This window comes from Vanessa tameamea, chromosome 25 (genome assembly GCF_037043105.1).
Source record: "Vanessa tameamea isolate UH-Manoa-2023 chromosome 25, ilVanTame1 primary haplotype, whole genome shotgun sequence".
Classification (NCBI taxonomy): Eukaryota; Metazoa; Arthropoda; class Insecta; order Lepidoptera; family Nymphalidae; genus Vanessa; species Vanessa tameamea.
In genome coordinates this window covers 5157518-5171568 of record NC_087333.1, presented here as the reverse complement: position 1 = coordinate 5171568, position 14051 = coordinate 5157518, and the positions used below count along the sequence as shown (strand labels likewise).

Genomic DNA, 14051 nt, shown 5'->3' with positions numbered 1-14051 from the left:
GGTAGGTACCACCCACTCAACAGATATTTTACCGCCAAACAGCAGTACTCAGTATTATTGTGTTCCGGTTTGAAGGGTGAGTGAGCCAGTGTAACCACAGGCACAAGGGACGTAATATCTTAGTTCCCAAGGTTGGTGGCGCATTGGTGTTGTAAGGAATGGTTTATATTTCTTACAGCGCCAGTGTCTATGGACGATGGTGACCACTTGCCATCAGGTGGCCCATTTGGTCGTCCGCCTACCGATATTATAAAAATATATATATATGTAAGTATACTATTATATACATTACAATCCTAAGCATATAAAACATATGAAATTAATAGATTATTTGTTTCGTTTCAACGAAAAGTATTTCTTTGTATTTGACTTTGTCTTTGTTTATTCAGCGCCACACCCTTAGCCAGCTGTCGCGTGTATTGTGGAGACACAAACATATGTTGTATTCAATAATTCAAACCATTCAAATTTAAAAACCACTTCGGACAATCGACGAGGAAAGTTGCAAATGCATGCAGGGAATTTATAACCCTTTAAAGCTTACATTATTTATATATATTTAGATACCAACTTTATGATCTTGTTATGTTTATGTTAGCTGTCAGACATACTGACAGCTAACGCTTGACACTCGCCAATCGAAATACTACTTTACAAGTGTGCGTGTACTTAGTGGCAAACAGTTGACTACTATTTTTTTCGACGTGTTCTCAGCTTTGACAGTCTATTTTGACGGATAAATAATAATGATTTTTCCTGACTGATTATTAATGTTAAAACAAAAATTATTAAAGTCAAAACCGAGTCTAGAGAATTTATAAATACCTATATAATAATAAATAAATATATTGGACAACATCACATACATTACTCTGATCCCAATGTAAGCAGCTAAAGCACGTGTGTTATGGAAAATCAGAAGTAACGACGGTACCACAAACACCCGGACCCAAGACAACATAGAAAACTAATGAACTTTTTTCTACATCGACTCGGCCGGGAATCGAACCTGGAACCTCGGAGTGGCGTAGATACCCATGAAAACCGGTGTACACAATTTGAATCATAGGTTTATTTTACAGCGTAAGTTTCAATCTGTTCACTCACGAAGGCCCCCCAAGTCAAATTATTATCGGCTTGCATTAGTATGTGTGAGTGTCAGTCTTGCTTAAAATATGTCTTACTGTATGTCCGTGACATGACTAGGAGTAAAATTGCAAAAAATACAAATTAGATTATATTTTAGGTAAATTTTATTAAAAACTTTATTATTCATTCAATGTGGAGGGCGGTGCTGTAGTGACTTAATAGATGCATATCCGCTAAGAAAAGATTTTTGGATATTTACGTAAATAATTACATTTAAAATTTAAATTATATTATCATTTTCGTAATGACTTTAGTTTTAATTGCCTCCTTGAAATATATAGCTTGATCTTGATTCCTTCTCGATAGGAAGGAAGGCCCAGCTGTGGGAGATCTACAAGCTGTTACTTAGCTTATCGTATTTAATTCCTCAACTGCAAAAGAACGGCAGCGGAATGTTAACGTTCATTCGAATACAAGATTACAATAGCTGAATGAGTGAATGAAAAACAAACTCGTTAAACTAGTTTATAAATGGCAACATAGCTTCCTTAGATACCGCTCTTTAAATTTAAAAACTTAATACTATAAACATCTAAACACTTTGTAAATGTTTTACTTTAAGCAAACAAACATTACACCAGTAAATATTTAGTATAAAAATATCCTGCGATTGATTTACGAGGAGTCCTATGCAAACAGACCGAGAGTTACCATTCTGACGGGTTTAAGGGTTTCGAAATAGTTTGTTAGTTTTATTGCTATTGCCGTCGCACACTTATGAGATGTTTTGTTAAGGGCATTGACACTATCATAGTTAATATTATAAATGAGTAAGTTAGTTCGTTTATTTCTTATGCTTTGATGGTTTATATGTCTATGTTACTGTAAAAGCTCGAACTAAGGTAAATCTTAAGATTTTCCAGTAATACCTACGATTTACCGACATGAGTTGGTAAATGTACGTATTTATCGGACTTTCCATTCCAACCTAACCTAGCCTAACACATAAATCCTAAGATTTACCAAGTGAATGATGGTAAAAGTTCGTATCCCAAAGTTTTATTGACATTTACCATTAATAATTAGTAAATCTTAGGTTTTACTGGAAAATCTTAAGATTTACCGTAGTTCAAGCTTTTACAGGAATATCTATACAGACTGCTAAAAGCTGAAAGCTGAGAAAAACGTTGAAAAATAGCGGCTGTACACGCCGCACACAGTCAAAAAGTATGACGTTTGGCGAGTGTCATGCGTAACTGTCACGCACACCAAGATAATAAAAAATATCCCGTTTGTTTTAATTATTTTGTAGTGCGACATTATCTAGTGTACTAGTGACTCCTTAACATCAGCTTGCCCGATAGTCGGTCTGCCTTAAAATAAATTTAAAAAAAAGAAAATAAATTTACCCAAGAGAATATTAAAAGAAATTTTCATAGATAATAATATATAATAAATAAATATTGGACAACATCACATACATTACTCTGATCCCAATGTAAGTAGCTAAAGCACTTGTGTTATGGAAAATCAGACGTAACGACGGTACCACAAATACCCAGACCCAAGATAACATAGAAAACTAATGAACTTTTTCTACATCGACTCGGCCGGGAATCGAACCCGGGACCTCGGAGTGGCGTACCCATGAAAACCGGTGTACGCACTACTCGACCACGGAGGTCGTAGTAAATAAGTTATCAACTATGAAATATCTTAAAAACTTCATCTCAACATTGTTACAAACAGTTTCATCACAATATTGGTTCAGATATTTTCATATTCGGAACAATGCAAGCTTGACCTCCTATTATAATAGTACTGGACTTCACAACGTAGATATTAGGGTAATTGTTCTATATTTAGTTTTAACGATCAATGTACGTTAATTTCCTAACTATCTATGATGCTTGTTAATTTTCGTATGCTTCATCGCAGCGGAAATTTAATTGAAAAATTGGGTCAAACGGTACCCAACAAAATCGTACAAATTTCCAAGTTACATTAACGTCTTCCCACAGGATGAACTTAGCCAATAATGAGTTTGTTAATATATTTCTAAAGACTCACTGGTAGGATTTGAGTATACTCTATCGCCAAACAGCAATAGGTACATAGTATTATTTTGTTCCGGTTTGAAAGGTGAGTGAGCCAATATCACAACAGGCACAAGGAATATAACGTCTTACGTCTCAAAGTTGGTAACATTGGCTATATAACGAAACTTTGATTGCCAGTATAGTTGGCAGTAACCACATACCAAATACCCAATTATTAAAAAATAGCGACATTTGTTGACAATAGATGGTTTACGTATCAATTTCGATGTGACAAAATATTAGGCGATATTCGCAAATATCTCAAACATTTCCCAATATTTGTTTAGTCACGAAATAACTAACACAAGAACAGTCCAATAGTAATGAGCGAACTCATGGATGGATATGGACGCGATCAAATATTACATATGTTTGTTTAACTAAAAACTTTATTTGCCGTGAATATGTACGGGTACACGTAACGACCTTTTATCGTCCTACTGATGGGCAAAAACGAACAGAAATGACCTGTGTTTCGGTGTTCTAAATTAGTATTTATAGTTCATCTCGTGCTCTATGATATAGGATTTTTTTTATTGAAACCTGCATGATTCGTTTGAAGTTTTACGTTAAAGTGTATCCACAAAACATCACAAGAGCAGCGTAGTGGAATAGCCTCCAAGTCTTCTCAGAGAATACAGGGCCTTATTATAAATATGAGTATTTTTATAGGATTTTACTTTAGACAGTGCAAGTTTAATATTCTTCCGTATTTGAACTCGCAATAAAATCCATGTACCCTACCTCTATCCACTGCGCTATGTCGGCTCTCTTACACATAATATTATAATATATTCTGTTTTTTGCGATAAGCAAATTCGGACCCAAGCGAAAATTACAACATTTAACCTTTATATGGCATTTAAATCATTTGGCTTCGTAATCGCAGTATCAAACGAGTCCTTGTTACCAAAATTTTAAAGCCTCTAAACAAAAAAAAACATAATTACCATAATTAAATTAAAATTTTAAAAAATGTAACTGAAAACAAAAATAAAATTTTGTAGTGTCAACTTTTCACGGAAATAAAAACAATATTTTTAAATGCTCCACTTTCGATCGTTCGATTCGATATTTAAATTTGATTCGTATTCCGATTGATAAACCGCTATTGCATAATATGTTAAAGAAATCTCGAAATGAAAACATTTTTACTAACAATAGCTAGTATAATTTATTATTGGCAATGAATATCTATTATTATTAGGTCTTAAATAATATTCTATTTCCAATAGCTCATCGGTGAAAGTTTATCAAATCCGTCAATCATTGCTGTTATCTGTAAAGATAATGCAATAGATGCATCTAGTATCGACCCCAAAAGCAATTTGCTCATAATTTATACTTGGTGGTAAAACTTTCTGCAAGTCAGTCTGAGTAGGTACCACCAATCAGGTATTTTGCCGACAAACAGCAATACTTAGTATCATTGTGTTCCGGGTCGAAGGGACATGATATCTTAGTTCGCAAAGCTGGTGGCGTTTTGGCGATGTAAGGAATGGTTAATATTTCTTACAGTGCCAATGTCTATGGACGGTGGTTACCACTTAACGTCAGGTCGCCCATTTGTCCATCTGGCTACCGATTATGTATAAAAACAGGTTTCTTTACTTATATTGTTTTATATTTATTTTTTAGCAAAGATAGCAAATTATAAGTCTTAATACATACTCAGTATTATTTGTAGTACGACAAGGCATTCAATAAAGACGATCCTAAATGAAATATATTGAGATGAAACCACCTATCTAGTAACAGGGTGCAGACCAGTGTATGTGGGCCAAGGTCATCGAATATTACGCATCCTGAATTTAGGCCAGTTAGGGGCGATTTTTAAAAATTTTATTTGAACAGCACTTGGATGTACTAATTTTTTTTATTAAATAGTTTTTTTTTTTAAATAATAGTCTCAATCATATTTTTAGTATACTCATAAACTTCTAGATATAGGTAACATTCAGACATCAGTTTAACAAAATCATGTCTTTTGTAACAAAAATAATCCAAGAACGTAAAAAATTGAAGCTTTTAGCGTTTCTTTGCGAAACTGATGACCCGAAGAATTTTTTTTTTCTTCACGCGCGTCAACCTATTTGCGAAAATGGGGCCAAGGCCATTGCATTGAGAGCCCGGGGAGTGAGATCCATAAGACGTCACTAGTGAAGGGCGCCAAAAGCCGGACTAGCTTTTGTCTAACGACGTCATTATTTTTTTATTTATTTGGTAGCTCTTCTTTACCATTTTAACTATCGCGAACATAAAATTATACTATCTATATATATCTATCTATCTTTTTATGGGTATGGGCGATATTTACCAACTGATTTTAAGCCAGTTTCATAGTAATGGTGCCAGTACATTGTATAAAGACAAACTTGTAAAAAGTTTGGTTAATTAAATTATTCTATCCTGAATTTCCCGGAAAACGAATTGCAACGGCAAAAAGTTATTTGAAATCTGACTACGGTCACGTAAATAACTTTAACTTTTAAACTATAACTACGACATATTTTATTGACTCTTTGTAAATAATAATTGTAATGATTTGCACCATAAAATCATTGGGATTTATATACAGCTTCAGACTCGTTGAACATTCGATCGAAATATATAAAAAAAAAATAACAAGGAAATGTTTTTACAAACTTTTTTTGTCATAGGTTTGCGCTCGAGCATATGGGCCACCTGATGATAAGTGGTCACCACCGTCCATAGACGGAAATATTATCCATTCCTTAGATCGCCAATGCGCCACCAACCTTGGGAACTAAGATGTTATGTCCCTTGTGCCTGTAGTTACACGGGCTCACTCACCCTTCAAACCGGAACACATCAACACCAAGTACTGTTGTTTGGCGGTAGAATATCTGATGAGTGGGTGGCACCTACCCAGACTTGCACAAAACCCTACCGCCAATTAAAATCGATCTTCTTTATCTATACGAATATTATATTATTATTTCTCTTTTACAGTCAAAACATTGAACCGAAATTGATAAAATTTGGTATGAAAGCAGCTTCAACTCCAAGGAAGGCTAAGTTTTCCTGCCTATTACATGCCGACCAACCCTAAAACACGAACGAACCCGCGGGCGAAAACTAGCGTTTAATAATTCGACTAAAATTTCCATAAAGACGAAACGTAATCGTTACTAGTTGTTTAGAAATAAAAAACACAATTAATTAGATGAATATTTATATTCAATTTTATTCGACAATATTATGTATTTTTCGCATATTAGATGCAGGGGAGAGTTAATATTTATTAAGAAACATAGCAAAATGTGAATTCGTCGCATGCAATATTACGCAAACAGCAAAATGACAAGCAAGCATAGGTAGAAGCTTTATTTTTTATTTTTAATAGTTCAGTGATAAAGGCCCGTATACAATGCAGTCTTAATGACACCAACTCCAAATTCATGTAACCTTTCAAGAATCCTGAAGAAATTAGAATCATTAGTGTACGTATCCTTATTGTACCGATGTAAATATTGATAACAGATAATATTATATTTGTTTATAATTAGCCTAATAACCTACTTTCGTAAGATTACTTTTATCAGAGTTGTTAATATCATGTCAGACGATAATTAAAAAAAAAAGAAAATATTTACGCTGTGACAAATTAGTATTACAATATTCGTAATAAATATGTTTATAAATAACGTAGTAAATATATTTATTTATATTATCTAACGCTCTCTACTGTTTTATTTTCATTTATTTTACAATAACAGTGCTTGTTGTTATTTAAATAGCATATATAAAGAAAGTGCATCTATTTTGATGGTATACTCTGTACGAATAGTAATCCTATTATATACAATACAAGTCGTTACAACATGAAACAAATTGTCCCAAAGTAATACCGCTCGTCCAACCGTTACACATTTACGTAGTACTTGCATAATACTTAGAGACAAGTGTACGAAACTAAAAACAAGCTTTGAACCACTTACCATGCAAAGATGAAATAACGCCAGGCTGTTTCTACCGATCACAGCATCACTAGATCCAACGAGGCACATTCGTTCGACAATCGCAAACTATGTATTCACATACACACAAACAATGAACTCAACAAAAACTCTACAGTTTCAAAAACCTGTTCGACCGCACCAACAGTTAGGATCATCTAACTTATCGCAAAAATTAACAAGTTAAAATAAATATGAAATTCAACATAAAGAGGATAGGCCGCTGTAAATCAATATTTTATTCATCAAAACACTAGACGTCGAACATTATAAATGCATTTTTAACGCGTATTTTAAACTTTTTTGAAACCTAATAAGCGATGTTTATATAACGGTTTTATTAAATTTTTATTTAAATAAAAATAAAATAAGGGTAACTGTCACTGCTCATTTATCCGGCTTAACTGATCGAGCGCATGCGTGCAAACGACCTCAAACGCCACCTGCGCAAATCTGACTGAACTCTGAAGTGTCGTGACGGAACGGCCTATCGCCTGACGGACGACAAGCGCACCAGGCACCGGGGATGCAAGCATCAAAAACACATTTTAATGTTACTAGCAGTAAACCATATTTTGCCGCCACTGCCTTATATACGTTTAAAATGTTATAAATCTTAGCAAAATACATTTACAAATAAAAGTTACGAGTCTTATAGTCTCCAATAATGTGCAACATTATACCTAACTTGTATTCAAGTTAGTTGTTTTTTTTAATATGTTTTCGCTGACGAAACTATAAAATGCTTTTTATAATGTCGCATATGCATAGTTAGGTATCAAAAACACTATCAAAATGTCATAGAAATACACTTCACATAAAATAGGAACTCTTTTGTGAAACGTACTATTTTTAAAAGCCATTAATACTTGACACTAAAGACATTCAGCCAAGCCAACGAGATGACAAATTCATTAATTCGGAAGGTCATTCGAAAAGCAATTCAAATTAAAAAGAAAAAAATTGTATAACATGTATCTATCAAAAAAGAGAAAAATTTTGTTATCGTAGATTTAACCTCCAATGTCCTTTAAATTGTCGTCATTTATAATTCCAGTATTACCATTAGTCGTTATCTCTAATTTTAGTGACTATTATATTAGTTCATTTCTTATTCTAAAGATAATTGATTGTATGTGAAATGACACCTTGAATGAGCTTCGAAGTGGATCGTTATACGTCTGCTTGGGCACATATAGCCCTCTGTGCTGATCTCACTTGGGCCTCGGAACCACCTGATGATTTTATCGTAGCAAATCAAGTAATCTAATTCCATAAAATCCATATTACTATATTAATAGTGAAGTTTAATCTTATGTCAATTTTATCTTTCAGCGCCTATGGGCACAACATTGCCGTGTGTCCCATGTTCTTCAAGAAACTGGGATAGAATCAGCTCAGGATATAACGAGTAGTAATTGCGATTCATCAGGTTTTCAAGAGTTTTTCGTGAACACGTCTAGTTGTATTTTTCTTAATAGTAAAGTTAATAAAATATATATATTCTAGATAAACATTTGGTAGCTCTACAAGATAATGGAGGCAGTAGTAGAAGGAGTGTGAAAGATGTAATACCGGAGTCCAGATTGGCTCAATTTTATGGCAATTTTTACTACGACGACGTAAGGTAAATTGTCGATTAAATATTGTTTATTTATTTTTATGGCAACTCGTTCATTTTTAGTTCTTGCTTAGAGGAAAAACACGCATCTTATTTTCAGGGAAAACTGTTATACGTGTTCAAATGAAAAAGGAAACGTGCGTTATAATGGTCACGGCTGTGAAAATTCCGATCTTACAGAATGCTGGATGTTACCGGAGGTATAATTCATTATAGTTAAATTACCTAATAATTTTGTAGATAATCTCATGTGCATACTTTTCCATAACCTTAACAATTCTTCAGTATATTTTCCTTCTTTATAAATAGCTAGAATTATCTTGAGCCAACGTTAAATCAATAATAATCGAATATTGAATAAGAAATTTAAAGCAACCTTGTTCAGTGCGTCAGCTTAAACAAACCTTGATTACTCCAATAAAACATTTGGACTTTTTTTACCGTTTCGGTAATAATTCTGTAGTTCTTGTTTTTAGGTGGAGTATTGGTTTCGTAAGTTAGTGGACAATTCAGATCGTGCGGTACCACGTCGTCGTCGACAGTGCAAAATGCTTACTGATAGCGATTTGTGCGTAAGATTTATAATATTTATTATTTGTTTTATTTGGATCTGAATTTGATTTGATTAAAAGCTGAATAGATAAAACGTAAAAATAGATACGTTTTATACTCAAAAATTAACGGGCACCGATCGGCAGCTAGCGAGCGCTGGAACTCGAGCGCTGAGCGAGTCGCGGACGAAGCTGCCCTAGAAGCTAGGATCCGAAGCGTCCGTCCTTTGTGGAACCAACGTTCCGTTATCAATCAAGGCAGGAAGACTGCGAGGGCTCCGAGTCCACCACCAGCTCCTAGGAAGATACGAGCGAGGCGACGACAACCGAAGAGTTTAGCGGCATTAGCGCCGCCACCCCCAGCGTACTGCGTTGATGCCCCGACTAAATTATTCTGCGATCCATCTTATAAGGTATTTTCCAGTATCTATAAATTTCTTATCGTTTTATGTATCTCTTAAAAAATAAGGTATAATATAGCTTTATAATAAGGCTTTGTATCTTGTTCTAATAATTGAAATGACAAATAGTTTCAGTTTGATGTAACACGTCCTCCACAATTAACGGATTATCAACGAGCGATGGGTCGTTTATCAGCTAGCGTGCAAGCGCTAATGCGTTCCAGTGCATCGCGATGCCCTACATATAGAGGGACAAACGTAAGCCGTTACACTCCAACAATTCCCAGACCTACACGTTTTCCTGACAAACGCTATGGAGTTTGGTGGCCACGAGAAAATCAAAACCGATTAAACCAGAAATATATCATAAATCAAGTCCAGAATATGAATACTGTTTATAAAATGGCTCAAAAGACTGAAACGTCGGAAAGAAAAGAGGAAACAGATAAAGAAGTTGATCAGACAAGTATGACGCATACTGAAACAGAGGAAAAGAAATCAGAAATTATAAATATGCAACAAAAGGATAACCTAGTAGATGACGGACAGTTACCATCAACTAGTGCCGCTGTTCAAGAAGATTTAAGGAAGAAACGGCTTTACAGCACTGTTCTCAGCACGAGCGTTGCACCACCTATTCACTTAAACACAGTTGGGAGTATCAGACTTTCGAAGAATCTAAACACCCATGGGCTTATAAAATTAAACTCAAAAATAGCTGTGTCTTCTAGAATTCGTATTCCAATCGTCGATACGAAATTTGAGGAACTTGAAAAAGAAGCTTTAGAACAGTATAAGGATTCAGATGAAAGTATAGACACTAAGTTTCGCGAACTCGAAAAACAGGCAGTTGAACAATACAGTAATAGTAACAGCAATACGAGTTGCAGCAGCGATAATTCAGGAAAGAAAAAACCAGTTAATTTGCCAACAAATTGTGAAGGCATAAAAGAAAAACGTTTGCAAAAATCGCCAGACGATAAATCTGTCCACAGTGTTGTTATATATTCACAAAATTTTCCCGATCTTAATGGGAAAGGGCAGTCAAATAGTTTGAATTTAAAAAACTTCCACATCCCCCCGAGGGGGGAAAAAAAGGAACTAACCCATAGACTTAATAAATGTTTTCGAAATGTAAAAAACGATTCGAAAAGAGCAGCATCAGACACAGACAATGAAGCCAGAGATACAACCGTCAAAGGTTCAAAGGCAAATAAGGGTTCGATGCGATGGACATTACACGTTATGCCACCAAAAAAGAGGCATTTAACTTTGTCAGATTTCTCTTCAGACGAAGAAATTAAAGAAAATAGCGGTTCAATAAAAGACGCTGGGCCCTGTATTAAAAAACACTTATCAGGGAAAGTAAAATTGTCTGCTCACGGTGGAGGTGATTTACACCCAATAATAAGGAAAACATAGCACATTCCAGCTTAGCATCGAAAGAAATTCTATAAGATCATCACTGTTTCGAATCCACTGGCAATAATATATTTTTCACGATTTGATTGTATTGAATTTGTTTTTATATATAGTATTGATGAGGTCTTCGTGTGATACACATTGAAGCATGCGTATAGTGATCCGATAAGCTCATTTTAACGATGTTTTTTCTCCTAGTCATACAAACTTTGTACATATTTTTTTTATTTTTGAATTTACAATATTGTTAAGAAAAATAATTTTAGTTGGTGGAAAGAATGTGTGGTGTTTCAAATTCGTTAGGTATTTAGTCAGAGAATAAATTTTTATGGATTATTGATGTATTGTTTTTTTATATGTACGTTAAGGGCACACTATCGAGCCCCTAACCATTTTAATTCTGGGCAAAGACCTTATTATGCAGTGAGAAACATTCGGAGTCTATATACTCCAAATTTACTTACACAAGACGATGTAAGGATTCCAAGGATACATTCAAATCGGTTGAGGCAATTAGTTGGCAGTGAGTTGAGGAGCATAAATGCAACTGGAGAATTCACTTTCTTTCTGAAATTTTTGGGCAGTTTTTGTGTACAAACATCAATAACCATCTAGAAAAGAAAATATCGATAGACAAGTTAGACAAAAAACACTCATGTACAACAACATTATTTAATATAATTTGTAATACAATAATATAACATAATATATCTTATCCTATAATAAAAGCTCTGTGTTTATCACCATCAGGTAAGTCTCTTGCCGTTGTAAATCAACTCTCAAGGAATTTTTCCAAGTCTGCCTTGTCATCATCCAATTGTATCTGTTCTAACGTTATCTTTGGTGCTGATGTGGGTGCTGAAAGAGGAAAAATTGATTTTGTTTATTCTGTATAATTATAAATAAATAAATAACGTAATAACGTTTCAGTAAAATTATATAGAGGTAGACGGATAAAGGGGCAAGTCGCATGGAGCTCGTAACCGAAAAAATACGCGACTGCTTAGCAAAGCTATTTACATGTGCGTAATCACCGATTACAGAAAATGCTTGATTTTATAATAATAAATGACTTATCTTATTTAATAATAAATAATTATAATAATAAATATACATCATCGCAAACATTTGTTTACGATGTCATTATTCCGTGTTCAAGTTTTTTTGAAATCGCTAAGATAACTCCAAACAATTTCTCGTAATATTCCCAGTGAAATATACGGTAAAAGATGTGTGAATGTGATGTGTGTGGAAGAAGTGACTCAAAATCTCTACACAGAGCCAAAGGATTGATCGCTGATCATCAATGATTCCAGCCATTCTTAGTCATTATGTAAGGTCATTAAACCTTTGAATTAACAGTACCTTGCTGAGTTCTATGCCATTTAATGTTAATGTAATGTTAAAGGTAGCCTGGGACAAGTGTAAGACATAAAAACCTGTGCAAATAAGTTATGGAAAAATAGGGGACTTATGGGAAAAATAAGTTCTGTTCAAAGAGTTATGGGTAATGGTTAAGACAGATAAATGATTCTTACTGGATGGCACATTTCCACTGGCCAAGTACTTTGCCATGTCACTTTTGAATGCCACTGCGCTGCTTTCTCTCTTCGTCTGTAACTCTGCCAGCTGCCTTTTTTCATTTTCATTATTTTTCTCCAAATTCTCTTTCGCTAATTGGTTTCGAATTTCTTCCAAACCAGCTGAAGTATTTAAAATTATGATTATAGCATAATTATTTAAATTAAATTCCTGAACAATTCATTATATCCTGACTGATGTCAGCCAGGGCAGCTAGACAGGGAGATTAAACATATAACACCTAATAGTACACAAGTATGTCGGCAAGTGCAATTTCAAAATCTGGTGGTACCACAATTCCGCACAACAGAAAAAATAAATCAGGATCAAGGCTCAACTTCATTAATGTTGAAATTGAGAATATCTTTGCTTAAAAAGTCAATTTCATTGTAATAAAAAGTTTTTATTGATCCAATCTAGCATTTGAACTCAAACCATGCAAACTTATTAGCCATTAAACCAACAAAGTAGTGACTTTTCAATTGTATACACTTAAGTACTCAATGCAAATAAAAGTAATTTTAAAAATTAAATTATATATTCAAACTCACCCATTTTCTTTTCTTTGTAAAGTGTTAAATGATAATGGTGGTCAAGCTTCCATTTCTCTATATTACTCCTTTCAATAATGTCTTCAAACTCAACCAATTGATTCTCAACCTCATGCAATAATGTATGCACATTTTTCAAGCTATCCATACATTGTGCCACGGAAGCCGTCAAATTAGGCAAGTGGGTTAAATTCTGAGCCAACTCTGTTGCACTTTGCAATCGAATTTTTGTAGTTTCGTGCAATTCTATGATTAATTTGTCCACTTCCTCCGCCGCTCTCGCATTTTTGTCCGCATTATCGTGTAACTCTGCCCAGTTTTCTTGATACTTCTCAAGTAGTTCACCGCCAGCAGCATAATTAACTTTGCTTTCGGTTTCGCTTGTAACCTTTTGCTTGTCCCTAAATATGTTTTTCACTTTTTGAACTTCTTGCAACGTTTGACGTAAATTATTATTGGATGTTAAGCCGTCTTGAACCACTGAAATAAACTCTTTAAGGTTACCCAACATAATAATAGGTTAAAGCAATATTTGAATTTAATTCTGAAGTAAATAACTGGACAAAAACAAATACAAAGACTATACTCTTCATTAATACGACCAAACATATGACACATTGATAGCTGACAGCTACACAGCTAGACAATTGACTGTATTTTTTAAAGTGGTAATAAGTCTATTAAACGTACCTCGGCACAAATAAAAGCCAAATAAAGAAAAAACGTCTAAACATAAGACATCCAGCCTTTTTTAGT

General features: G+C 34.2%; 3 protein-coding genes across 6 annotated transcripts in view; 1 reads left to right on the top strand and 2 right to left on the bottom strand.

The window, feature by feature from the left end:
• LOC113396635 (uncharacterized) overlaps positions 1-7650 on the bottom strand; it is a 67639-nt gene extending 59989 nt beyond the window's left edge. For both annotated transcript variants that reach the window (XM_026634646.2, XM_064218942.1), the window contains exon 1: positions 7151-7650. The gene's annotated coding sequence lies outside the window, so the exon portion shown is untranslated. The remainder of the gene's footprint in view (positions 1-7150) is intronic.
• A 455-nt stretch (positions 7651-8105) lies between these two features.
• Positions 8106-11501, top strand: LOC113396633 (uncharacterized). 3 transcript variants are annotated; one of them, XM_064218946.1, is made up of 7 exons: positions 8106-8429; positions 8504-8600; positions 8678-8795; positions 8890-8989; positions 9266-9357; positions 9603-9753; positions 9871-11501. In XM_064218946.1, exons 1-7 carry the CDS (start codon positions 8322-8324, stop codon positions 11161-11163), a joined length of 1959 nt encoding a protein of 652 aa, XP_064075016.1. In that variant the 5' UTR covers positions 8106-8321; the 3' UTR covers positions 11164-11501. The 3 variants fall into 3 exon arrangements, with proteins under 3 accessions (XP_064075016.1, XP_064075015.1, XP_064075014.1); XM_064218945.1 differs by having other exon boundaries at positions 9492-9753; positions 9877-11501; XM_064218944.1 differs by having other exon boundaries at positions 9492-9753.
• A 320-nt stretch (positions 11502-11821) lies between these two features.
• On the bottom strand, positions 11822-13901 carry LOC113396637 (dysbindin). Its single transcript, XM_026634652.2, has 3 exons — positions 13296-13901; positions 12702-12866; positions 11822-12021 (listed from the first exon to the last, which is right to left on the bottom strand). Exons 1-3 carry the CDS (start codon positions 13804-13806, stop codon positions 11936-11938), a joined length of 762 nt encoding a protein of 253 aa, XP_026490437.2. The 5' UTR covers positions 13807-13901; the 3' UTR covers positions 11822-11935.
• Between the last annotated feature and the right edge of the window lie 150 nt (positions 13902-14051).

Bases quoted from the DNA above. Each gene is read 5' to 3' on its own strand.
- LOC113396633 (XM_064218944.1), top strand. From the start codon at position 8,322: ATGAGCTTCGAAGTGGATCGTTATACGTCTGCTTGGGCACATATAGCC. The intron at 8,430-8,503 runs GTAATCTAATTC...TTTATCTTTCAG, and splicing joins ATTTTATCGTAGCAAATCAA to CGCCTATGGGCACAACATTG. The intron at 8,796-8,889 runs GTAAATTGTCGA...TCTTATTTTCAG, and splicing joins TTTTACTACGACGACGTAAG to GGAAAACTGTTATACGTGTT.
- LOC113396637 (XM_026634652.2), bottom strand. From the start codon at position 13,806: ATGTTGGGTAACCTTAAAGAGTTTATTTCAGTGGTTCAAGACGGCTTA. The intron at 12,867-13,295 runs GTGAGTTTGAAT...TAAATACTTCAG, and splicing joins TTACAAAGAAAAGAAAATGG to CTGGTTTGGAAGAAATTCGA. The intron at 12,022-12,701 runs GTAAGAATCATT...TTCCTCTTTCAG, and splicing joins CAGTGGAAATGTGCCATCCA to CACCCACATCAGCACCAAAG.